The sequence below is a fragment of the Carassius carassius genome, chromosome 2 (assembly GCF_963082965.1).
Source record: "Carassius carassius chromosome 2, fCarCar2.1, whole genome shotgun sequence".
Lineage (NCBI taxonomy): Eukaryota > Metazoa > Chordata > Actinopteri > Cypriniformes > Cyprinidae > Carassius > Carassius carassius.
Window position 1 is genome coordinate 20,483,648 of NC_081756.1, and position 25,356 is coordinate 20,509,003.

The 25,356-nt window shown below is 36.5% G+C and overlaps 3 protein-coding genes across 5 annotated transcripts in view; all 3 read right to left on the minus strand.

Annotated features, from left to right (window-relative positions):
* The window catches only part of LOC132105948 (uveal autoantigen with coiled-coil domains and ankyrin repeats protein-like), a 63,094-nt gene extending 56,782 nt beyond the window's left edge, over window positions 1-6,312 (minus strand). For both annotated transcript variants that reach the window (XM_059511534.1, XM_059511516.1), the window contains exon 1: window positions 6,106-6,312. In XM_059511534.1, coding sequence (XP_059367517.1) covers window positions 6,106-6,153 — 48 coding nt within the window. In that variant the 5' untranslated portion in view covers window positions 6,154-6,312. The remainder of the gene's footprint in view (window positions 1-6,105) is intronic.
* A 5,057-nt stretch (window positions 6,313-11,369) lies between these two features.
* On the minus strand, window positions 11,370-12,920 carry LOC132105964 (relaxin-3 receptor 1-like). The gene has a single exon (XM_059511545.1). The coding sequence runs from the start codon at window positions 12,612-12,614 to the stop codon at window positions 11,595-11,597; it is 1,020 nt and encodes a 339-aa protein (XP_059367528.1). The 5' UTR covers window positions 12,615-12,920; the 3' UTR covers window positions 11,370-11,594.
* Window positions 12,921-19,053: 6,133 nt separating this feature from the next.
* LOC132105970 (E3 SUMO-protein ligase PIAS1-like) overlaps window positions 19,054-25,356 on the minus strand; it is a 45,172-nt gene continuing 38,869 nt past the window's right edge. For both annotated transcript variants that reach the window (XM_059511558.1, XM_059511563.1), the window contains exons 7-14: window positions 24,327-24,432; window positions 22,634-22,707; window positions 22,078-22,238; window positions 21,797-21,927; window positions 20,956-21,142; window positions 20,673-20,812; window positions 19,901-19,941; window positions 19,054-19,790 (exon numbers count right to left, since the gene is read on the minus strand). In XM_059511558.1, coding sequence (XP_059367541.1) covers window positions 19,497-19,790; window positions 19,901-19,941; window positions 20,673-20,812; window positions 20,956-21,142; window positions 21,797-21,927; window positions 22,078-22,238; window positions 22,634-22,707; window positions 24,327-24,432 — 1,134 coding nt within the window. In that variant the 3' untranslated portion in view covers window positions 19,054-19,496. The remainder of the gene's footprint in view (window positions 19,791-19,900; window positions 19,942-20,672; window positions 20,813-20,955; window positions 21,143-21,796; window positions 21,928-22,077; window positions 22,239-22,633; window positions 22,708-24,326; window positions 24,433-25,356) is intronic.

Consider the following 25,356-nt stretch of genomic DNA (forward strand, 5'->3'; position numbering starts at 1 on the left):
GGTGTTTGTAATAACTTTTGACTGTAATCCAATGTGGATTTTGGTCAAATGATGTGGCATAAATATATTTTTGGTAATATTTTATTAGAATTTTATAGAGAGATACACAGTAACAACTTATGTCGGGAGTCAAGGCAAAGTAATATAACTAGTAGTGTAACTAATTACGGTTGCCAAACCTTAATAATACTACATTTGAAAGGAGTAACTAGTATAGAGTAATAAATAAAACAATTTAAGTAACAAGAACAACACTGATAACAAATTAGCGGCAATCTTCCGGCCTCTCTCATGAAACCAACATGGAAGTGACTAAAACTACAATTCATCGACTGGCCGCTAGAGGCTGGCTCCAAAAGAGAGTCATCCCCATAGACTCCCCATGTTAAAATGCCCAACTTTACAGCAGAGAAAAAAAGAAAAGAAAAATAGTAGTGTTTACAGCCTGGTACAAAAAGTGGTTTTGGTCTATATAGCTAATTTTGCCCTTCCTGACAACGGTGAGGGGGTCATTTTTGAGTGACAGGTGGATTGCTGCTGCTGTCGAGCTAGGTGGGCGTGGTCTCAGCAACCAGCACCCGCCTCTTTGCCCATGTTCTATTATCCGGGAGTGTTGCGCGTGACGCGCTGCCAAGATGGCGATGGCCATGTCCGTCCACTTTAAGCTTCAAAAACAGTCTTCAAATGCCTACAGGTGACGTCGCAGACACTATGTCCATGTTTTTATACAGTCTATAATCACAACGCATGTATGTGCATTCCTATGCTTGTAAACAAGATTCTACGTCAGCAGCACATCACTGATGTCACCTGGACTATATGAACAGTGTCCTTACTATCTTTCTGGGTCCCAAATGTGTCAGTCGCGTTGTTTATGCAGGGTTAGAAATCTCTTGGATTTCATAAAATATCTTAATTTGTGTTCCGAAGATTAACCAAAGTCTTAGAGGTTTGGAAAGACATGAGGGTGAGTAAAATGATAAATTTTCATTTTTGGGTGAACTATCCCTTTAATATTTCTTTGAGACTTAAAATCATCTGATTTCATGTGCAAATAAGTTTTTTTTTTTTACTTTTCAACTTTAATAAACTAAACCCTTGTTTTTTGGACTTAAATTTACCCTCTCTGTCAATATACTCAATAATTTGACATCGAAGCTCAACACAGAACCAGACTCTGCAACTACATGTTTATCAAATGGTTCAGTGGAAAGTCTTTTTATTGGAGTAGCTTCAGCTCTTCTGTGTACTGATGACAGGGTTCCGGGTTCCAGCATTTTGACCTGTGCATATAAAGCCTGAGGGCTTTCAACTACAACAAATTCCCATTGCCTGTAATCCCCCAGCCATTTATTCATTCTAAAGTAACCTTCAATCCTTGCTGTCAGTTTCCCACTACATTGGGGGCCTGAGCTTAACACAGCAAAGCTTTCAGACAGACACAGCAGGCAGGCACAAACACTGATACACCATGTTTATACACTTGTGTACTTTCACCAATCACTTCAGGAATTAAATAAATAAATACTGCATGATATTGCTGGAAGACTGGATGATTAATTCTTCTCAAAACATTTTACTGATGATGAAAATAAAACTCGTGGGTTATTCTTGACAGAATGGGGGAATGAATGATATAGTCAATTGAAACAATTAAGCTCTTAAAGCTGCAGTCCGTAACTTTTGACGCTCTAGCGGTTAAAAAAACAGAACTTCTTGCGTCTTGCGGAAGAACATTGTAGCCGGAGCTACTTCTCTCGGTTTATGTCTACGAAGAATCACAAAGGTACCGGGTTGCTCCGCCGCGGTACCTACCCAAAGCAATCTAAAATAGTCCAAATATAAACACTTATTATAGGTGCACCCTAGTGATTCAGGACAGGCTAAAAACACGGTTTGGAAAATGGATTCATGGTGTACTCGCTTATTATATACAATTTGTAAATCTTGAACACAAAAAAAGTTACGGACCGCAGCTCTGATTGGTTGTTTCTTACCGGGAGCGATGTATTTCTGCAAATGGCAATAGGACCACTGGGAGGAGCCAGAGGAGCTTGATTTTTTCACAGATTATCTGTCTCATATTCTACTGTCAGGACATAATGACAGGTTTCACAAATACATTTTTAAAAGGTTACCTACTTCAGCTTTAAAACGTTTAATTGTATAGCAACAAAATCTTATGATACTTTTCCTGCAACACCAAAAAAAAAAAAGAAAATCCTGAAGACAATTTATGACAGTCACGGATGATACAATCAAGAAAGAAGGTACTACAGCAAACTATTGTTGAGAGATAGAGAGGCAGCAGACGCTGTGCAATTAGATTCAGTATTGTACAATTAAAAATCAGTTACATCACACTTAGATGTTAGCAGAAGTAAACTGTGGAAGTTTAACTCAACTAAAAAAAATAAATGTAGGCAGAAAGGTTTGAGAAATCAGTCTCTGAGGGTTGATAGCTTTAGTTTGTTCACTGAAATGAATACTGAAAACAGAAACTGTGAGTGAGATGCAGTACTGGGAAATGTGCATTCATTTTATTCAGGCCTCAGGCATGCCTCAAGGGTTCCAAAGAACCAGAAACACCACTGCTTGCACACTATGATACTTTTGAAGACAACTCTGAGTAGAATGTACATGGTACATGGCAGTGAACTGCAGTAACTAAACATTATCAGATCACCCCAAATTTAAATTTCTGTCATCGTTTACATACCATCATGTTGTTCCAAACCTGTTTGACTTTATTTATTTTGGGCAAACCTAAAATGAAATTGTTTTGTAATGTTTTCCCATACAATAAAGGTGAATGGCCTTGGTGAGTGAGATTGTCTACTTTTACGGCTCTATATTTGCAGCAATGCAGAATAATTTACTTTATAATCTAGCTAAATTTGGATGACCAAATCAAAAGTATGGTGGTTCACTTAACTAAAATCACAATATAATCAGATACACACATACAAACAAGCATCTTTACAACCTGGCAAAAAAGAAATAAATACAATAAGTATGCCTTGGTAAGAAAACTGTGGAAGCTTCACTTAACTAAAGAAAAACTTAACCTTTCTGATAATACATTTATATTAAATCATAAAACCCCGAATATCTACTGTAAATCTAAGATCAAGAGACTTTTAACAAATACAGTCCATATTATTTCCTTTAAAGGGGAGATCTAATGCAATTTCATGCATTCTGACTTATTTAAACTACTAAAGAGTTGGATTCACATGATAATCATGGCCAAAAAACAAGTTGGACATATGGAGTATTTCTGTGCCAAATTCACTCATTAAAGTCCAACTGAAATCAAAATTGACCATATTTACTTTGTTTGCCTAAATTGATCATTTTGTGGTGAACAATTCATCCATGCAAGTCAATCCACACAAAAAAATGTTTTGACTTTGTAATCTTTAAATCACAATCTGAAAATGCCCCTCCCCTCTGCATTGGAGGACCTTCCCTGATGACGTAGGTTTGACGGTTTGGGTGTCTGCTTAGCATCCGTAACCATGCCCCTCCAACTGACAGTAGACAGGCTGCCTGTGTGTTTGCGAGCACTGACAGCGTGTGAAAGGAGAGATGGCGAAGAGGTGCATTTTTGGTTGTGGCACTCACAAAACACTCTTCCCATTCCCTAAAAATCCCTCGAAAAAAATTGGCTCGAATTTTTACATTTCAAGGAAGGAGAGGTCATGTATGAGCTCGAAGCACTTCATGCGCGAATGCTTCAAAAAAAATTGGACAGAACATGAAATGGGGTTTGTGAGATATCGGTCATTAACTACTTTCCTAGATCCAATCAGGTGCTAGTTGAAAAATAAAGCCACGCCCACTATTTTTCCTCATTTAGTATTCAGTTTCTCTCTGAAAATACGTCACAACACTGGAGAAAAGTCATTTGCAACTTCCGGTTCACGTGGACTTTAAGGTTTGTATGAGTTTTGGAAATTTTTGCCATTTTGGTGATGAATGTTATATAAACAAATTAAAATTTAAGTCAATAAAGTTTTTGCTTCTATTTTATTTTTGTCAATATCACAGCTTACAGACGATCACTACACAAAAGCTGTGCATGCTCAAGACTCTTTAACTCTGCCCACAGCGCGCCTCCAGGAGCTCGACTGTTTTCAGAGAGAATCATAAAGCTGTATCTCTCTTTTATAAATCTGATAAAACTAAAGACTCTTCAGATATATGAAGGATGCAATACTACTCTATAGGTACTCAAGAAGATTAACATGAGATTGGCAGAAACTGGTTTATGTCCCCTTTAATGTTTAAAATTTAAAAAAAAAATTCCTTTTCATACCACAAGTGTCAAGAAGGAACTTTTCAGACTCTTTTATAGACTTTATGCATCAGAGAAACAAACTTTTTTATATATGGTTCCAATATACAGTATAATACACTTAATTCTTATTAAGAATGAAATATTTGTGTGTAAATGTACTGACAGAATGCTGAAACTCTGAAAGAATCTACAGACAGGTCACAAAAAGAGAGGGTGTGCTCCCATGGTCCTTTGTGTTCTGTGAAGTCAGCGGGCAACCAGTGACAATAGTCCAGTTCTGAAAGCATGTGGAAATGCTTTTTCAAGTCAAAGTCAAAGCTGAGCTCATAGTGTAAGAGAGCAAATGACCATCAAAAGCTGAGTGAACGTGACATCAGTTCCTCTGAATCGACCCTTCATTTTAAAGTCAATTCAAAACAAAAGCCTTTCTAAAAAAAATAAAATAAAAAAAAAAGCACTTCAACAACGAACCCCCATGAAGCCGCCCACACTGCTCTGGGTGCCAGGCTCTTTGACATGGAAATAAAAATAAGAGAGGGTAGGATCTCAAGGATCAGCTGCTTCTGACAAAACGGCTCGTTTAAACACGCTCCCACATCTCTACATCACTATGTGGGAAGATTTGCAAAACAGTCCAAATGTTCAAGAAAAAAAAAAAAAAGACCTACCTTTTATTTTCTCTGTTGCCGCCAGCGCCATTTCGTGGAGAAACTATGGGTTTCATTGAGAAAGTGAAAATACTTTGGCCTTCCAAAAGAGGAAGAAATCCACTCCGTCAGGCCTAGAGCTGATCCATGCTGTTCACTGAGGAAATACACCAACTTTGCACTATGGATCGCCGGATCTGCTTTCACTATGAATGAAGCGGAGTCCAGTCCAGGGATGTCCAGCCCAAATGCATACATGGTTTTATGTTTACGGAGCGCAATATGCAACGCAACGCGTAAAAAGACAGTATAAGTCATTATAATCAGTAATTATGTTCCCACTGGATGCAACAACTGCCTCGTTTGTAATGTGTTTTATTGTTTTTGTCCTGTCATGCCAGTGTCTTGACCTGGAACACGCCATAACAGTATATGCTGAGGGGCGTAACATTTCCGTCAGACGCCAATCACAACGCACTGGATAGCTGGCCAATCAGAGCACACCTCGCTTTACAGAATGACAGTTTTGTAAAAATCGACGCGTTTCAGAAGACGGGACATATAGGAGAAACAATAATGTACATTATGTGGAAAATAATGTGCTTTTTTAACCTTAAACCGCATAAACACATTTCTTTACACCAAATATACAAAATAATGTTCTTTTTATCAGCATCATATGGCCCCTTTAAGGCAGTTTGTGTTGTGTATTTTTTTTTTACATTTCATGTTCTACTCGAGGAAAAGAAAACTTAACAATTTTTTAGAAGCGCAATATGATATCGGATAGAAAGTGAACCCTGGTCTCCTCTTTATAGAAGCACCATATGATTTTACACCCGCAAGACCTGACCTGCAAGTTTAAGCACAGCTTCCCAAAGTTAGGCAAATACGTTAATTCATGCGGTACAAAGACCAGTGTCCGTGTCCCGGCCTGATAGTGGATGTGACACATGATGAAGTTTCAAAAAATGTGACTTAATGCTGGATGATCGGAGTAAAGCCTCTTGAGGACAAAACAAGTAATAGATGATATAACACAGCGAAAATAAACTTAAGTGAATCAGCTATGCCAAGAAAATAGAATCGCGCAATTCTGATTTAAGAGTTCTCGTAAAACAAAACAAGCAAATCTGGTTTAAACTCATAACTTACTGTGATGGTAACTTCGTGCTTTTTCAGTCGGTTCTTCAAACTCTTCATGTTTTTTCTTTGGTTGTATAAATAGACAATAGCGTTTCGGTTAGAATTTGAATAAATTACAACAATAGTTACGGTTTAATTTGATTACGCAGTAACAACTTTTAACGTCTGACAACACTGCGAGTTTCACCTGACGCGAACCACCAGCAGTCTTATCTGGACCCGTTTCCTTACTGACAACGCCGTAGCCCAATGACAGTAAGGGATAGTAGAATAAATTAAGTTTAAGCCAATCAGGCGTTAGAGGGGGTGGGACTTCCTTGTGGTGATAGCAAGGTTTGAAATTGTAGCAGGGAACAACAGGAGATGCTGTAGTTCGTCTGACGTCGTCCTTACCTGGAAAAAGGCTGGACTAGCCTAACAGAGAGGCTGCTGAGAGAGTGTGAAAAAATAATTATTTTATATACTGAATTGCTGTGGGTGGGGCAGTTCAGGAAAGAAAAAAAATAACAGCCTATGTTTAATAGGGAATTCCATTATGCTGATTACAGGGCCAATGCTAATTATATTTTCAACCTAAAATGAGTCTTTTCTGAAGTAGGCTATGAGTTTGCATCAATCACTTATAAATGGCAATATTAGCAACAGTTTTTTACAATTCCAAAAAGAAAAAAAAAATAGGAAAAAAAACTGTTTGCATAGGGTACCTTACGTTTTTGATGATATCTGAAGGCATATTTATCACTGGTTATATTTTTATTCATTCAAGAGATGTGTTGCCCCCTTCTGGCCTTCAAAAGAACAAAAAACACGAGAAGCCCGTTGGTGGAGCTGGTGAATGAGGAGGAGTTTGAGCTTCTGTAGGAGCAATGCCAGATTGCAATTAAAAAACACTACTTAAACGTCAGTCCACATGATATGCGTCCCTCAATTTATGCAGGAAAATGTTTGACTGTTAATAATTTACAATTGATTGAAATGGTTTAGGCTACAAAGAGCATATTATTTCAACCAAAGTATATTTTGTCAAATCTAATTAATTAAATTAAATTGATTTTGTATTTCACCATTGCATATCTCTCTTTGTTTAGCATATGAACATTTATATTTTTATATAAAGTGAGAGGCTGATAACTTTGCATCAACGTTGCATTTTTTTCTATGCTTGGTTACCATAGATTTTGTCCAGGAAAGTGAAAGATTTAGAGGAAGAGGCCAGATTGTCCTTGTATAAGCCCTCAGGTCAACTTCATACAGTTATTTAGCAGGAAATTTGACTTTCTCACTGCCAAATTTTGGTTCCTGGACAAAGCACTGTCACAACAATATTAAAGGGTTAGTTCACCCAAAAATGAAAATGAGCTTGTGTTTTACTTACCCTCGAGGCATCCTATGTGTATTTGACTTTCTTCTTTCAGACGAATCCATTCAGAGTTATATTAAAAATTGTCCTGGCTATTCCAGGCTCTATCATTGCAGTCAGTGGGTGTTACAGTTGAACAGTCCACAAGTCGTCAAATAAAGGGCAGCATTCATAATAAACGTGCTTCACACCGCTCCGGGGGGTGAAAAAATATCCATATTTCAAACATAATAAACACTTTTTTCTCACTTCCGTTATCTGTCATACATGGAAGAGGCTCTGGCTGATGTCGTAGTACAAAACGCCGATAATGAATTAGAAGTACAAACTGAGGGTTTGCAAAGAACAATGTTGGAGGATTTTGAAATAAACCAAGAGGAGACTGGTTTTCCTTTGCTAAAGTAAGGAAACGTTGCTGCTATAAACAAACTGGTGGGTTTAGAATATATCTCAGTTGCGCGCACGTCATCTGCTGGAACAGCTTTTTGGATAACGGAAGTGAGAGAAAAGTGTTTATTACATTTGAATTATGGATATTTTTCTTACTAAAACACATGAATTCGCTACAGGAGGCTTTCATTTAATTTGAATTTTTGGGTGAACTAACCCTTTAACAGAACAATGTGGCTAATGACTAAGACTGATGATACAAAGGGCAACTTTTAGAACAATGTTGCTCGTGCACAAGTTACCCGGCAACATTGTTCAAAAAATCGCCTGTGTTCAAAAAAACACTGTGTATCATCAGCATAAGGTTCATGTGTTAGCAGTCTGCCACTGAAAGATTGTTTATATATATTTCCCTTTATTTTAGAGTAGACCATGAATAAACAGGGTTAGATTTGAACAAATGATGACTTCTCATCAAGGATGACATTATTGTTTCCACCCTCCTGTAGGCAACATCAGTGCGACCTTCAACTGAATGTGAGGAAATTTATTGGGGTAGTTTTTAGCTGGAAGGAAAAATAATTCATTCTTGTCTAGTTTTTGCTTGAGGTGTCAGAAAGGGGATGCAGACTTTTTGCGATTGCACATGCAAAAACAGAAGGGGAGGATGGGACATATAGTGTCCTCTTATTATTTCACAGCTGTAGCTTGATAATAGATTCTACAGTTAAATAGTGTCTCGTGTTAACAAGGGTTTCTTGGGTATAATGTTATACAAGCAAGACAGCACTATAAAATGAATTTGTAAATGCAACAAATATTATAGGAGTATGTTTTACAAAAAACATTTCATGTTAATATCTGTGTAACTTGCTGTTTCCTTCTTTAGAAAATTGTCTTTATCTGTAAAAATGAACTTAGCTCATAAAGTCCTTATCACTGATCCTTTATTTGCCTATGCAAATAAAGCCCACGCTTAATTATTATCTTAATGATTTCCTAATAGATGTTATTTCCATAGACCACTATGGAAGTTATTCTCACACAGAAAATATGACTGGAATTTGAAAGCTTTTTCAACAATTCTATAGAGTATTTATTATGAGTCTCTGTCAGACTTTGAAGTCTCAGTACAAAGATAAAAACAAAACAGACATGATTAAATGGATTTCACCTTTCAGCCAATTATCAACAACCAGACTTAAAAATAAAAATACATTGCAACAGAAGTAAACACCTGTACAAAAATACAAGCTAGTCAATTATACATGCAACACAGTACATTCACTTTTACTGTTTGGTTTATATTGTTACTGAATACATCCTGGGGCAGAGAGCAATATACTGACATGCTGTGAGTGGAATATACACATCCAAAGGGACTAATTAAATTTCAATATGATGAAATTCTTATCTAGATTGTAATGGTGATATATTGATTTGATGTTGTGCATTAGGAAGTGACTTGCGTAACATAACTCCTAACCCACTCGGTAATAGGAAACCGTGCCTCCACAGGAAATCCTGTTAACAACATGGGATCATATTATATTAGCACACTCTGTGGGAGGCCAAAGTGAGTTTTGTAATATTGGAAATCTTCCATAGGCAAACCAGTAAATTTGCATCCACACAGCACTCTAGACAAATCCTGGATGAAACAAAGAGTGGTTTAATATTAAGGTTAGGTAGTCAACTCCATACCTCCACACACAAAATGTGACCACAGCTCATGAAAAAGGCAAAGTACATGGAATATTTGTTATAGTAGCAGCAGCAATAGTGGTACTGGTCGAAACATATGGGCTGCTTTGAATAGACTCACAATGTGTACACAAACAGGACAGATGCAGGCATATGCCTTAGTATTGTTTCTATTAATAGATATGTAAATAGTATTCAAATGACATTTAAGTGCACATATAAAATGAGAGTAGCCAAATAATAGAAGAAATAATAGTGCCTACTGCTTTGTTTTTAAAGGATACTTTTGGTTTGGTCTTTGGTAGGAAAATATTTGTGTCCAAAAAAAGATTCACTGGTGCCCATACTGTTCCTCACAGTCCGTTGACCTCCACAGACTAAACACGGGAGTGTGACATATCATAATCAACAGAACATCATCGAGAGCATCACTTCTGTGCCGGATGTCCATTAAAAGGCTCCTGTGTGAGTGTGACGGTAAACAGCAGCAGATGTGTCTTTTCAAATCTTCCAAATTGTCTGCAAATGACCATCATTAGCTTACTGTGTAAGTGATTTAAAGCCACCACGATGTAACAAGACATTAAGCATTCTCATCAGTTATGAACCTGATCTCCTCTTTCTGGGTAATTAACTGCATGCCGCAGAGCCGTCATTTCCATTGGATGCAAGAACACATTTGAATGTGTGCAAAGATACTGATATGGCCTTGCCCGACTAAATGAAACATATTTCTGTCCAGCTTTGCTATATATATATATATATATATATATATATATATATATATATATATATGCCTGAATCTTTTGATTCGCAAAGCTCTGATCAGGATGGAAGGTGGTATTTTAGCGGGGAGCTTGTGGAAGTGTCTGTCAGTAATGCTAATTGAGAATGAGACAAGACTGGTGGGGAAGCACTGTGAAAGGGATATTTAGAGAGAGAGCAAGGAGAATCGACAAATTGGATTGAAACTTTAACTTGTCTTTTGCTCGACCAGGTGGTGTGTCCATCCAACCTTATTATGTCATTAAGATGTGTTTAACAACATAAAATTAATTGATGTTGCCGAAAATTGATATTTTCTGAAACGTTTAAAATAAATGTAAATGGCCTCTGATGAAAATATAATGCAGTTTCAAAGGGAAGACTAGGTTTAGTGTCACATTTTTTTCTACTATTAATATTATTTATGATATACTGTTCTGAAACTGGTCATAGAACCCATTTACTGTTCAGTGACCAATAACAGAGTTATATTGTCACACAGTGTGCGTTATCAAAATGTAGGCCTAACTTACTATTAAACAGCTTATTATAGGCTTTTCTGCTAAATTTAAACATTATTCTATTCTACAATATCAAACCAAAGTTTTGGCCAAAAAATATCATAATTTGACCTGGTTTGATGTTTATGCAAAATACCCTTTTCAGGTTTCAGTTCAGCCTTTCGATTTAAATCTACCAGTGTCAGTGTGGTTTTATTTTATCCACTTCCCACCCAACGGCTGCAGAAAACAATGATGATACTGGTCTCTTTAATACTCTGTGTATTAAAGTCAGATTTGTATTTATTAATTTAATTTAAATAGATTTTAATTTAACATTCAAAAAAATAAAAAATAAATAAGATATACACAATTACCCCTTAAATTATTATTATGTCACTAGCTTTTTTTGGTGGTGGTTTTTAACTCAAAAGTAAGGTGACATTTTATGCTATTTGAAAATCATATTTAACAAAAACAGCACTGTATACAAAGACAAGGACGTTCACGCAATACCATCGCAACAAACGTATAGCCTATTACTGTTAAGTTCACCCAAAAATAAAAATTATATTCTTATTTACTCACCCTCATGTTGTCCCAAACCTGTGAACTGACATCCATTTTGAGCTCCACTGAGGAAATAAACTCATGCAGACTTGGAAAAACAGGAGGTTGGGTAAATATGTCTGAAAGTGAAATTTGAAATAAATAACCCTTTAAACAAGGAAATACCATTTGTTCCACTGGACAGAGTCGCCTGCACATGCACCTGTTTCTCAGACTCGGAGAAACAGGTCCTTCAGTTTTTTCCTGAACTCTCTGCGCATAAGACAGTAAATAAGTGGGTTTAAACAGCTGTTCGCGTGCGCCAGGCACACAGTCACAGGAAACACATATGTGTGAACGATATAGTACGACTTATCCCAATGCACAGCATTGAATTTCACCAGCACGCCCCAAAAAGTTATGGCATGATTGGGCATCCAGCAGAGGAAGAACGACAAGACCACGATGGTGACAGACTTTGTGACTTGCGTTCTTCGTTTTGAGTTGTTCTTCATGCTCCGCTGTCGGATGAGCCTCAACAGCAGCAGGTAACTGATCGAGACTATTGCCATCGGCAAAATAAAAGCGATTAGTATTTTCTGGAGATGATAGACTGCCAACCAATACTGTCCGTCGGGGAACCGCAATAAACAAAGTTTTTCCCCGGCCACGTTGGTGACTGTGGAGAAGATGGATGTTGGTGCGGTGGCCACGGTGGCCAGGGACCACAGGACGACGCTGACCCACCTGATGGAGCAGCTGCTCTGTCTGCTGCGGTCCTTCAGAGCTGAAGCCACTGACCAGTACCGCGTGATGCTCATCGCGGTCAGGAAGAAGACGCTCGCGTACATGTTCATCACGGTCACCGACAGGATGATTTTGCACATGGCGTCACCAAACGGCCAGCTGAAGTCCAGCGCCGTGTCCACGGCCCAGAAAGGCAAAGTCAACACAAACTGGAAATCCGTTACTGCCAAATTGAGGATGAAAACGTTTATTTTGGATATGCGTCTCTCTTGTCTCACGCGAATAAAAAAGAACACCAACAGGTTCCCGATCAGACCTACGACGCAAACCACAGAGTAGGTGATGGAGATCAAGCATCTCAACACCGGACTCCCGTCGGCGGACACATCAATATCTTCCAGACTTTTAAAGCGATCGCGATCACTGATTGATCTGTTGGTTACACCACTCTGGTTACTGTCTCCCATTATATTAAGCGATTTCACAACTTCGTGGTTGCCCATTACGACAAATAATGTAGCTACTAATATAGCACGCTTAGATTCATATGCAGGCTACTTATCTATAATTAGTAAACATATGGTTTAATCAGGTTTGCTACTTAATTTTAGGCTTTTTAACTGATAACTGGCAAAACTGGCACCACTCATGCTTCAGCACTACGCAGACGAGATCAAGGTGCTCAAACCATTGAGCGGCGCAATGCCGCTGTCACTAGAATTTATGTCAGGCGCTCTTTAAATGTCCCCGCCCACCCAGAGCAGCGATTCGTCTTCCCGTTTGATTGACAGGACAACGGCAAATGAAACAACAAATCATTCGTGAGTCGCCCGCGTTTGCTGTAGATTTATTTAATTTTTTTAGCATATAAAATAATATACATTAATATATACATTAAAATAATATACATTAATGAAATCTATATATACAGTATAACAGCGTAAAAACTGTAAAGAAAGGTTTATTCACAGTTTAGTAACTTTCCAGTTCATATTAATATTTTGTTATAGCCTATAAATATGATATATAATATCATACCCCGACAAATTTTGTAATGTCAAAGTTATTAAACTTGATCTACAGTCAATCGATTTTACCTATAGCACATACTTTTAATGCCTTAAAATAACATCAGAAGAAGAATCATGTCTAAACAGCTGTCAGTACACAGTGACTGCGTCTAAATGGCATACTTGCTTACTGCCCAGTACACAGTGTTCTGCCTACTGTTTTTTAAAGAATAGTGTGTGAAATAGTATATACAATAAGCAACAAATGTTTCAGAGTATGCTTAAGTGTAACATGACAAAACAATAATTCAGCAAAGCTGCTGAGGTTGTTACCTCAAATAAATGTGCTAATTAATCTTTTTACAAAGTCTTGTTAATTAAGGATTCATACTCGTAAAACAATGCTATATTGCCCAATTGATCTTATTTCATAATTAATTAACTTTACATACTCAACATAACTAATAATAATTGTGTAAAAATAGTGGTAGATATTTATATTTCAGTACTGTAGTACATAAAAAACATAGTGAGTTTGAATTATCATAATTAAAAATATTATGAAATGAATGCAACTTTATTGGGGCAAAAACCTCCCTACACCTATACTGCTAACCACCTAATAACACTCTATTACAGGGGTCTTCAATATATTTCAGGGTAAGGAACCCTTAGGCAACACAGACATGGAGCAGGGACCCCCGATACAAAATGTGTCAAGCAGAGCTTCAGATCAGATGCATACATCAAATTTCAGCAAATGTAACTGGTAATCCAGGCCTTCCATGCATACAGAACATTCACGTACTATTCACAGTATACACGCAGCATACAGCAATATAGTAGGAGTTGTGTGGTAGTATGCCATCCCGAACACAGCTTCTGTAGCCTACTGATTTCAGTGTACTTGAATTATATACAGCAGATTCTGGTAAATATAGTAGGAAAATGTGCACACCATGCACAACATCATACTGGATAATAGTATGAAATAGTAAGAGTAGTATGATAGTATGGCATTTTGAACACAGCAATCCATTAGTTAGAGGTCTCTTGTCATCTTGGCAAGTCTTCACTGCCATCTGCTGTTTACATGTAAATATACACCAGTTTTTCTCTACCACTTCAAGGCTTTGGTTAATTTGCTTGACTGTTGGAACATTAGAACATTAATACAGCCTGACACTGAGGGTTTCAAACTTGACAGAAAAGATATCAAATGTATATGGAATTCATATAATGACAAACTGTACTATACATGAATTCTATTCAATCTGAAAGCATAAATCTAGGCTATCCCATGCCGTTTTCAAAATAAAATGCAAAACTGTGACATTCATTCACTTTAGTTCAGCAGCAACCATGTATATCTATGAGCAGCAGCTGCAGCGCTAAATCCGGAAGCGCGTATACTCACTTCCGCCAAAATAAAAGCCTGCTGATTTTAAGTTTAAAAATGATGAAAATACTTTTATTTACTTAAAAAAAAATAACGGTTCTATCCAAAGCGACTTACAACTGGTGAATACATAAAGCGATTATTTTTTAAAGAGGCGAACAAAGAGAGTAGTAGTAAGTATTAGCACTTTATTTTTAAGTAGGCTACTATAAAACAATTGTATTTGTATTTATTTTAACCTTTTAATTTTAAATAGTATTATAGCACACTTTTATTTAGTTTATCTTATTAAATAAACAAAATAGTGCAATAATATTATAACTATTATATATATATATATATATATATATATATATATATATATATATATATATATATATAGTTATAGTTATATTTAAAGGTGCTGTATGTAAGTTTTTGACTCTACTAAAGCATAAAAATACCATAATATGTTTGTAGATATTTAAGAAACATGCTAAGTTAACATACTTTTTCATCTGAAAAACAATGCTACAGTCAGTTATTCTCCTTTGAAAATGTGCGTTCTGAGCCGGAATGTCAGTCATTGTTTTGGTTTGTGAAACCAGTTTACCCAGTGGGCTCGGTGCACAAGATGGGGCCGGTGAGATTTAGCGATGTGAGTGTGTGCATACTTACACCTCTTGCGATGTTCTCATTTACTGTAAGGGGAAACTTACATACGTAGCTTGGCTAGATAGAAATAATGGTTAGTTTTTTTTTTTATTATTATTAAAAAGCGGATAGTGGTATATCAAAGACAAGAGAAAATTCAAATCCATTCAACTCAAATGGTTTATGTCTAACAGTGCGAGTTACACGGAGGTAAAACATCTGAGATATTCAGCACAAATGTGAAGGAGTGCAAAGTCCAAATTCTTAAAGTGTTCTATAAGAATTCTAAAACCGTATACTCATAAGCTTTTTTTTTTTTTCAAGACAAAAGCCAAAGTTAACTCAATGCATTTTATTACATCTAAATGTCTCTACATAAACATGTAACATTCAATAGGTAAACAATTTCTTTCAATGCATGTAATAAATATTTTTTTCCACTTAGTATTTTATACAAACTGACATTGGTCTACTATACAATATGTCTTCCATGTCTTAAAAATCCTTTTCTATTTCATAAAACATGCCACAGAGACGCAGAGTGGATGAAATTTAAGGCAGTGAGCAGAGATGTCAGCTTACTGAAATGGAAAATAAAATAAACTTGGACTTTGACGCCAAGTCCACTCATAACACAGTTCTGCATCTAAAATATATAAATTAGTTTTTTGTGAAATTGCGGATCCAACTTTAACACATGAATGCACATCACTGGGACATCCAAGTCTGCACAATGTCTGCCTTACATCAAGAACAAAAACATGCACACGCTTTCATACACACATTCAAACTTACACAACTTATCCCTTTATCAATCATAAAGCAAAAAATCAACAAATAAATGAAAACTTGTATTGTGTTTGTCATTGAACCTTGCTTGTATATCCCAGGTAACAAGTACATAATGCACGAGACAGACACATTGACTTGTTAAACAGTCTATCATTAACACTGCTAGAGATCTAACAAGTACTCAATTTGGTATTAAGGATTTTGCAATAACAGCATATGTATTTTTGTCTCCATTACTTTTATCTCATTAACTACTTAAGCGGTTACATTTCAAACCAATCAAGAGCCAAGAAACAAATCAACTGATAAACATCTAATACTTTCAGAAGAAAAGTAGGTTAAAAGGAGGTTAAGAGGTCAAAGGAAACAGAGTGAGACTCATCAGTCTATCAAACAACACAAACGAGATAGCTAGATCCGGTCACACACAATTACCCCAGTCCCAAACCCAATTAGGCTTTGAAAGATCTGGTCAACACACTGAGAGAGCCACACCAGCAAACACACACACACAAACACACACACACACACACACACACACACACACACACTTAGATAGCCTGTTTCATTTATTTACAAAAAAAAAAAAAAAAGTCTAAATAAACAATTTCCATTTCCAACATATTTTATTTTTGAACACTATTTTTTTCCCAATCTTCTGTTCTAATTTTCTTCAATTTAGTTTAGCAAAAAACCTTCGTAATCAATATCCTATGTTAATCCCAAGCAGCACTTGAAAGAACATCCAAATGTTAACTCAATAAGCTTGTGTTTCTGTAACTGATAGTCAGCGTGAAGAGCAGCTTAATATAGGCTAACTGAAGTACAAGAAATAACAGGTCCAGTTAGGGCTGGACGATTATGGCCTAAAATCAAAACCTCGATTAACTGAACATTTTACCTCGATTACGATTAATGAACGATTATTTTGTTTCGGTTTTGTTTTGTTTTTTTGCCCTCATAGTTCACTGACAAGGTTTGTACTGTAACTTTGTACAAACTGTAACTGATTGACTATCAGCAGTTATTTTATCTATGTTCGTAACATTTCTTACTAGGGTTGGGTATCGTTTGAATTTTATCGATTCCGATTCTGCTTATCGATTCCTAGTTTCGATTCCAATAAGATAAAAAATCCAATATAAAAAAATTAAGTCAAACATTTAGATGTCAAACATTTTTACAAAGCATTCTGTTGCAGCTGAATAACATGAGCAAAAATCAGCAGCCTACAAAACTCTGCAAGAGGAATTTTGCCTGTGATTAAAAAAAAAATACCATAGCAAAAACTACTAGATTAATATAAATTTCAAATATTAAAGTGTTAAAGACAAGTAATAAGATAGGTCAGTAATAAGATAGGAACAAAAAAAATCAAGCAGTATCATAAATAAATACAACTAAACTAAATTTCAGGTACAGAAACTGTAATTAAAAGTTTAAAAACACTGCATAGTTTTCTTTTTATAAATAAAATAAAGATTAATCAAGTAAAGTTATTAAATATATTCAGTCAAGATCAGAGAATGATTTTCTTTTGTTCTTTGATTAACATTAATGACATGCAGCGCGTTTATTAGGCTATTGTCTCTTTAAGCAAAAATACTGCACATGTGTGTTTTCTTTCTCATCTATTTATGTTCACGTAAGACAAAAACGGCTGCGTTTATGATGATATCCTGATGTAGTTTTCTTTATCGTAGTTTTGACTCGGAACAACCTTTTCTACAGTTAAAATACACAGAACAGTCCAAGAACGGACACAAACCGGGAACCCGCAGCGCGACCGCTACTATGCACGCGCTTGTGCTTCATGTGCGCTGCACACATAGACAGTAAAAGAAGCTGCACACAAACAAGTTATAATAAGTTTTGAGATTCTAAGCTGCTTTAGTGATAAATCACAGGACAGCGCTGACAACTAGTTTCTGTGTTCCTCTGTGCGCGCGATCTTCACATCTACTACTGTTTATATGAATGTTCGTGCCACAATGCAGCTGCGCGAACATGGTAGCTCGATATAAAAATACACATCCGTTCATCTAATCGCTTGAATGTCCAAACCATAAAACAAATACAACTGACAAAGTTTAGTGAAGACGCAAGGCTCACCGCTCACGCGCCATCAATATGTGTTGAACCGGCTATCATCTCCGTGTTTTGCTTTTATGCCACTGACTGAACGGGGCAGAGTCTTGTGGCTACACACGCGCTAATATGCTTTTAAGGGGTAAGTGTTAACAGGATTAAAAAACCGAAATAACCAACATGGGAAAATTACGTCGGTTAGAGGTTATGAATTTCGGTTTTGATTATTTTTCGATTAATCGTCCAGCCCTAGGTCCAGTCTTTCTCACGAAAACACACTCACACAAGGCACACGTGACAAAACAGAAGAAATGATGAGTGGCTTTAGGTTTCCTGCACAGTACCAAACACAGATGACTTAAGATACAACTGAACAGACACCTAAGTCATCAAACATCTATGAGCAATTACATGCCAACACCAAGGACATCGTAACCTCATCATCTACGCCACTGTTGAACCTCCCAAAAAAATCATTCCTTCTGAACAATTCGAGAAGAGAGGGACGGAAAGAAGGAGGAAATAAGTGAATGAACAATCAAACATGGTAGCCACAAAAAAAGAGGGTAAATCCTTACTTTCCATACAAGGTGTACATTTTAGTTCACTGAACTCGCAAGCTCTCACTCTCGAAACTTCAACACTAAACAGTGTTCTTTTGGCATTGAGCAAGAAGAAAAATGGATGCAAAATTGTTAGAGAATTAATTTTTAAAAACAGTCATGAATTACATTTCCCTTAAGAATCATGAGGTCAGATATTGGCAGTCTGTAACAATGCTATTACTTCCAGTTGTTAACCTGAATGTGAAGGAATGCTTCTTAAACAGCCCATTAAAAATAAAAGGGAGCGTTCATCAAAAAATAAAGATTTAGTCATCATTTACTCTCATGTGCCAAATTTTATCTGTGCAACAGAAAGAAAAAATAATTTTTTTTTTGTATTCCACAAGGGAAAGAAACTCATACAGGTTTCGAGCAATATGAGGGTATGTAAATGATGACAGAATGTTCATTTCAGGGGTGAACTATCCCTTAAAAGCATTATATAAAATAATCCTGCATGTTTAGGGGATATGGTATGGACTGACAAAGACAAAAAAAAAAAAAGTTTTGGTAGGAAGAGAAAAGAACCAAGGGTCCCACTGACAGTCTGAACGCAGCCATTGTGCCCTATGGAATCAGACAAAATACAGACTACTACACTTTTTTATAGGTAAAGGATATAAAAAGTGAGATAAAACCCAAAGTTATTTTAGCAAGCCGTGGGAAAAAAAACTTTCAAGTTTACATATGCATTAGATAGGTGTATATACAAAAGTAAAAAAAAAATATATTCTCTGTACACAGCAACGATTATCATCGTTTACAAAATCACCCTTCAGTCATCTTGTATGTCCCCTTTTCTTCACAATGTTTGAAAGTTTCTTCAGTCAGTTTCCTGTGTTAGGGTTCGGTCCCGGGTCAGTCTAATGAGATGACGTCTGGAATGGGACCGTAGATGGCAGACGTGGGGGCTGATTCAGAGGCGGGGCGGGGGGCGTTTGGATGTCCGAGATTTTCCCGTAGGCTGCTGGATGACACCAGACTGCTGCCGGTGCTGCTGCCGTTGATGTTAACGGGAGGGAGGCTGTTGCTTACGGGGGTAGAGGGAGGGTCCAGGAAGAGCTGAGACGAGCCGTATGGGAGAAAACGACTCAGGAGGAGGTCGTGATCTTCAGATGCTGAGGCAGCTGCTGCCATCACCATGTTGTAGTGCTGGAGAGACAGCATTAGAAAAGACAGGCAAAGAGAAGATGGTCACTAAAGTAGCTATGTCAAGTTACCAGTCAATTACAGTGGGCCAAGAAGCGTTTGGGTTGTGTTACCTGATGATTCTCTCCTTGTAAAAAAGGAAAGAAGCTGAGATCTGTAAGAAGAAACAGAGACAAATCAGCACAAACATTGAAGCGAAGGGGCCATTTACACAACAACGTTTTCAGCTAAAAACAGGAAACTTTTTATGTGTTTTGCCTGTTCATAACATTTCAAATAACGCAAGTTACATAATCAGATTTATTTTTTCCAAGTAATTTTTTATTTACAAGAAAATATCTATATTTCAAATAAGTAACGCCAGTTACTTTGTTTTCCTATTTACTGACTGACAAGTTTCCTTTCCCCATATTGGGAGAAACTGGAAGTACAGAGGCGTTGTGCGCGCTGTGTGAACATGATGTAAATCATTCACATGATGTGGATGTGCATTCATTCATCCCACTTGCAAAAAAACTGATTTAGTATTCATCAAAATTAATTAAAACAGTGAAATGCAAACTCAGAATATAATGCAGACCTGCAATAATTAAATGTTAAATAACACAAATAGTGTTATTAGTAAAAGTAACGCGAAAGTAACGCAAACGTAACGTAACATTACTTTCCATAAGAAGTAACTAAGTAACGTAATTAATTTTTAGGGAGTAACGCAGTATTGTAATCCATTACTTTTAAAAGTAACTTTCCCCAACACTGGTCGTGTATACAACTTTTTAAAAATTCAATAGAAAAAAATATCAATTTTTGACTACATCGTTGTTTTGCAAACTTAGCATTAAATAGGCAAATTTTCCACATTAAACAGTTGTTTGGGTGCTGTACCTGACAGGTCAGTGGGCGTAGAGTAGTAGTGGCGGTAGTCCTGAATGAGGGGAGGAGGTGGGGGAATGTAACTGGTATCCACCTGAGGCATGCTGGGTGTTCGACTCACAGGAGATGCTTGTCTGTGGAGATGTAGTACCCTATGAACATGCCAACAAACAAGCTAGCTTGAGTAAAACATTTCTGCAAAACCCAAACAAAGAATGTTATTTGTGCATACTTAATAAGCTGAAAATAATTTGACTGAAAAAATTGTTTCTGCTGAAATGATACTGATATGTACCCATTATCCATCTGGGGAGAGATGCTAGATAGCGAGGGGCAGCTTTTCTTCTGAGGGGGTTCTTCATCTTCCTCTTCTTCAGACGAGCTGTCAAGAGTCAAATCAATCACTTCCACTTTTTTGCCGTTTCCTCCACTGTTGCCATTTGTTTGAGAGTTCTGTTCCAACACCGTCGTACGACATCCACCTGATTATGCATGCACACATAGAGAGAGGATTGTAAACCAAATAATTTCAGGGTGCATGTTCAATTTTTATAAGCATATGCATGGCAACGGCATTTCTCAGGGGACGGTTAATGTCACTTATTCATTGTATTCATTGTTTGCCATTGTCTACCAGATCAAGAAACATTTCTTATTATTAAAATGAAATGGTGTCATGAAAGCTGCTTAACAGGTTTGAATAAACTTTTATAAGGATTCACTGATTAATAAAAAGTTCAAAAGAACAGCATTTATTTGGAATTATTTTATTTGGATTTATTTTTTTTTGTAAATGTAACTACTGTCACTTTTGTTCAGTTTGTTTCATTCTTGCTGAATAAAAGCATTAATTTATTTTACAGAAAAAACAAACAAAAACAAACTTTTGTACTGTTGTACTTGTACTGTGTGTATTCAGAGGTAGCCTGTCAATTATTGTGTCAGGTATGACAACAATTTCTTATTTGATTTAGCTTATTTATCAAAATACAATGCAGTGCAAAATTACCAGCACTGTATTAGGAGTTTTAAGATGTCTTTAAACCAATTCTGAATTTTCAAGAATGCACCCAAAATGTTTCCTGCAACAGCTCCTTAAAAATATGAAGTGATAATCTGGAGTGACTGGGACTGACCACCAATGCCATTGTATGAAGCTGACACCTCTTGCACTTCCTTTTTCGACCTCATGGGGGCCCAGCTACCATCTTCTTTGAACTGGATTTCATCACAATCTAAACAGCTATTCAGAATCTCCATAAACAACCTAAGGATGAACAGAAAAATGGGTAGGAAAAGGTAGGAATACATATATAAACCATATAGGGTCCGGATTGTAAAAACAACTTAATTTCACAAACAAATACATTTCTTTGTGCTGTTCTGTTCTGTTCTGTTCTGTCCTTGTTCTGCATACCCGTCAATGATGAGATGTTCATAGGGTGCTTTTTTGTCACATACAGGACACACCCATGTGGGCTTCTTTTCATTCATCTGGATGTAGAGCGTAGCATCAAAACACTGCAGGTGTGAACACGTCAACGCCCGACACGGAATCATTAGCCGCATCTTCCCCAGCTGCATAACACAAGCAAAAGCACAGACAATCATTAAAGAGTTAACACACACAGACATCCAACATGGAAAAATTCAAGTAAACTCTCACACACACACACACACACACACGTAGGTTTGAAGAAAGATAAATCAATAAAAAAAGAGCAGGAAGAGACACATGAAGAAAACAACTTACATTAACCAGCCTAACTGTTTTAGACTGGTTTATGACTCATAATATATAAAACGCTATGAATCTGATTTATTTGTTTAGAAATGTAATTGGATTTTCTTAGCTTAAGAGGTTTGTTGCAGCTGGTCCTTGGACTTAAACTAGTATGAAGACCAAAAATTCATCCAAAAACAGGCATTATTGTGTGTGTGTGACTGAGTGAATGCACAAATAAGATGCTTACCGGACACAATAATGAAACTCTTAGGCTGGTGGTTGCTATTTCACTGTCAGGGTCTGCTGTTAACTTTTCCTTTACTGCAGGACATGAGCATAAGCACACATTAGCAGCTGAAAGCACACAGAGATCTTTACAACGGCATTGTATTAATAAATGACTTTGAGTTATTAATGCTACTGGAGAAGTGAAAGAACAGTATGGTTACATTTCACCCGGCAATAATAAAGGACTAAACACATTCACTCCTACACTACCGTTCAGAAGGTTGGGTTCAGCAAGATTTGTAATTATTTTTGAATTAAATGAATATTACAATTTTTATATTAAACACTTTATATTAAATTGATATAAAGTCACAGTAACGACTTTTGTAATGTAATAAAAAAAGATTTCTGTTCTGAAACTTCAAAGAATTGATCAAAGAATCACTAAATGTTTTACAAAATCCACAACATATTAAGGAGCACAGGCACAATTGTTTTCAACATTAACTACAAGAAGAAATGTTGCTCGAGCACTAAATCAGCATACTGTATAAGAATGATTTCTGAAGGATCATGTGACACTGAAGACTGGAGTAATGGCTGTGGCAGCCTTGGTGAGCATTAGAGACATTGACCAAAATTTCCTAAACAGATGTTTGTATTTCTTAATTCATGTGAAAAAAAAAGAGTGCTTCAGAATTAGGTTGAGCTGGCCTCAGGCTGCTGTGCTGTAGCTTGTTTTCATCAGGGGCCTCTTCAGACAGTTTATAGGTGGCTACATAAAATCTGAAAGTATCATGGACAGTTTGAAGGGCAGACGAGAACAAAGAGCAATCTGTCTAAAGCAGTACTGTGATGTTGCATTTCTGTCAGTAAACAGATCGATCCTAGATGAACTCACTTCACACTAGGCTATATAGAATAATATATCTATACACAATCAAGCACTACTTAGTCTTAATAGCCTTAAGAAAATGACTATTGACTGGAGTCTATGGAGCATAACTTTTAAGGTTTTAAATTGGATAAAGCAACACACCAACAAAGTTTTAGTACATAAAATATACATTAACTTTGCCATGAAGAAGGAACAAAAGCACACAGAGACTGTTTCTGTCTGAATTTAAATAACAATAAAAAACACCATCTTCAGTGCCATCTTTAGATTGATATCTGGGGGAAAATGTTAAAACTTAACAGAGACTTTGCTTAACTGCTGATTTTTCATTGAGCAACTTGTCCAAAATTTGCATCTGAGGCATCACTGCATGTAACATTTTAGAACTAAACGTAAAAACCTCTGTAAGTAATGTTAAACACAGACCTACACTACTGTTCAAAGGTTTGGGGTCGCTAAGAACATTTGACTGTTTATGAAAGATGTCTCGTGCTCACCAAGGCTGCATTTATTTGATCAGAAATACAGTAAAAACAGTAATACTGTGAAACATTATTACAATAACTGGATAAATATATTTTTAAATATTTGGTTACATTTATTTTTTCAGCGTTGATGAATAGAAAGTTCAAAAGAACAGCATTTATTTGAAACATAAGTCCTTACTTCACTTTTGATTTAAAGTAAATGTAAATCTTCTATTCTATAAACCCAATGGAAATTCCAGAGGAAACCCAGAGCTCAAAATGCTAATTTTCTCCAGGTTTTAGGACAACAGACAGAATATCTCTATTTCTCTGGAGTATTTGCTTACTGAGTGCTCTGGAGTGATCTGGGTTTCTGATGCCTTTAGCCCGCAGCCTCTGCAATAGCATTGTAGATGACAGCTGTTTGACCAGGTACACCGCCATAGAGTAACTCTGAGAAAACAAGCCAACAGTACATACTTCACTAGAGACACAGCGCCATCCCATACCTCAATTCAAGCAACATCTCATAAAACAGCATGGAGTCTATATATATTTTAACGTAAGTCAACATGTGAAATATGTTATATTTTATGGAATAACTTATTAACTTTAACATCACAGTGAGACCATGCAATACTAGAGCTAGAATATAACAGAGTGGGAAAACCTACTGCAGAGAAGAAGCTTCTTCTAGGCATCATTTATTTATTTTTCAGGTCAGACCTTACATCTCCGTTTTATCAGTGCCATATGAACAGGTTCTATAATAAAGAGCCCTTTAGATTCAGTGAGAAGGTACAGCTCATATAATTTTCATGAGCAAGTGAAACATTTAAGGAATCTACCACAGAGAGTGCCAGGATTGTTCATTGCTCGCCAAGGCAAGTTACACGATAAGGAATGACATCATTCATAAGGCTGAATATTATAGGTGCAGTAATGTTTTATGCACAAGAAGATGAATAGGTTAGCTTATAAAATGTAGGGATCTGTGAATTAAGTAATGAACTCCTGTCTGCCTACAGCAGTCTCAAAGTAAGCAGTGAACCTTTTCTTTTTTTCCCAAAATCTAGATTCTTCTTGTTAATATGCATTAACTACTAATGGACAAGAGCCTTCATCCATCACATATGCATTTCTAGAACATATCGAAGATAAATGACCATTCGCAAAAATCACAAAATATTTCAAATAATGTATTAAACTGCACTGACACACTTACGTTTAGCTTAGACCACAACACACAGAATAGACATAAAGCAATTTAATTATTAATATGCATGTTAACTGTTTCTGTTTGATGTCACATCCATTAATATTCTTCAAATAGTATTTTTGTTTTTCTGAAAAATCAGCAACAGTGATTCTTTTTTT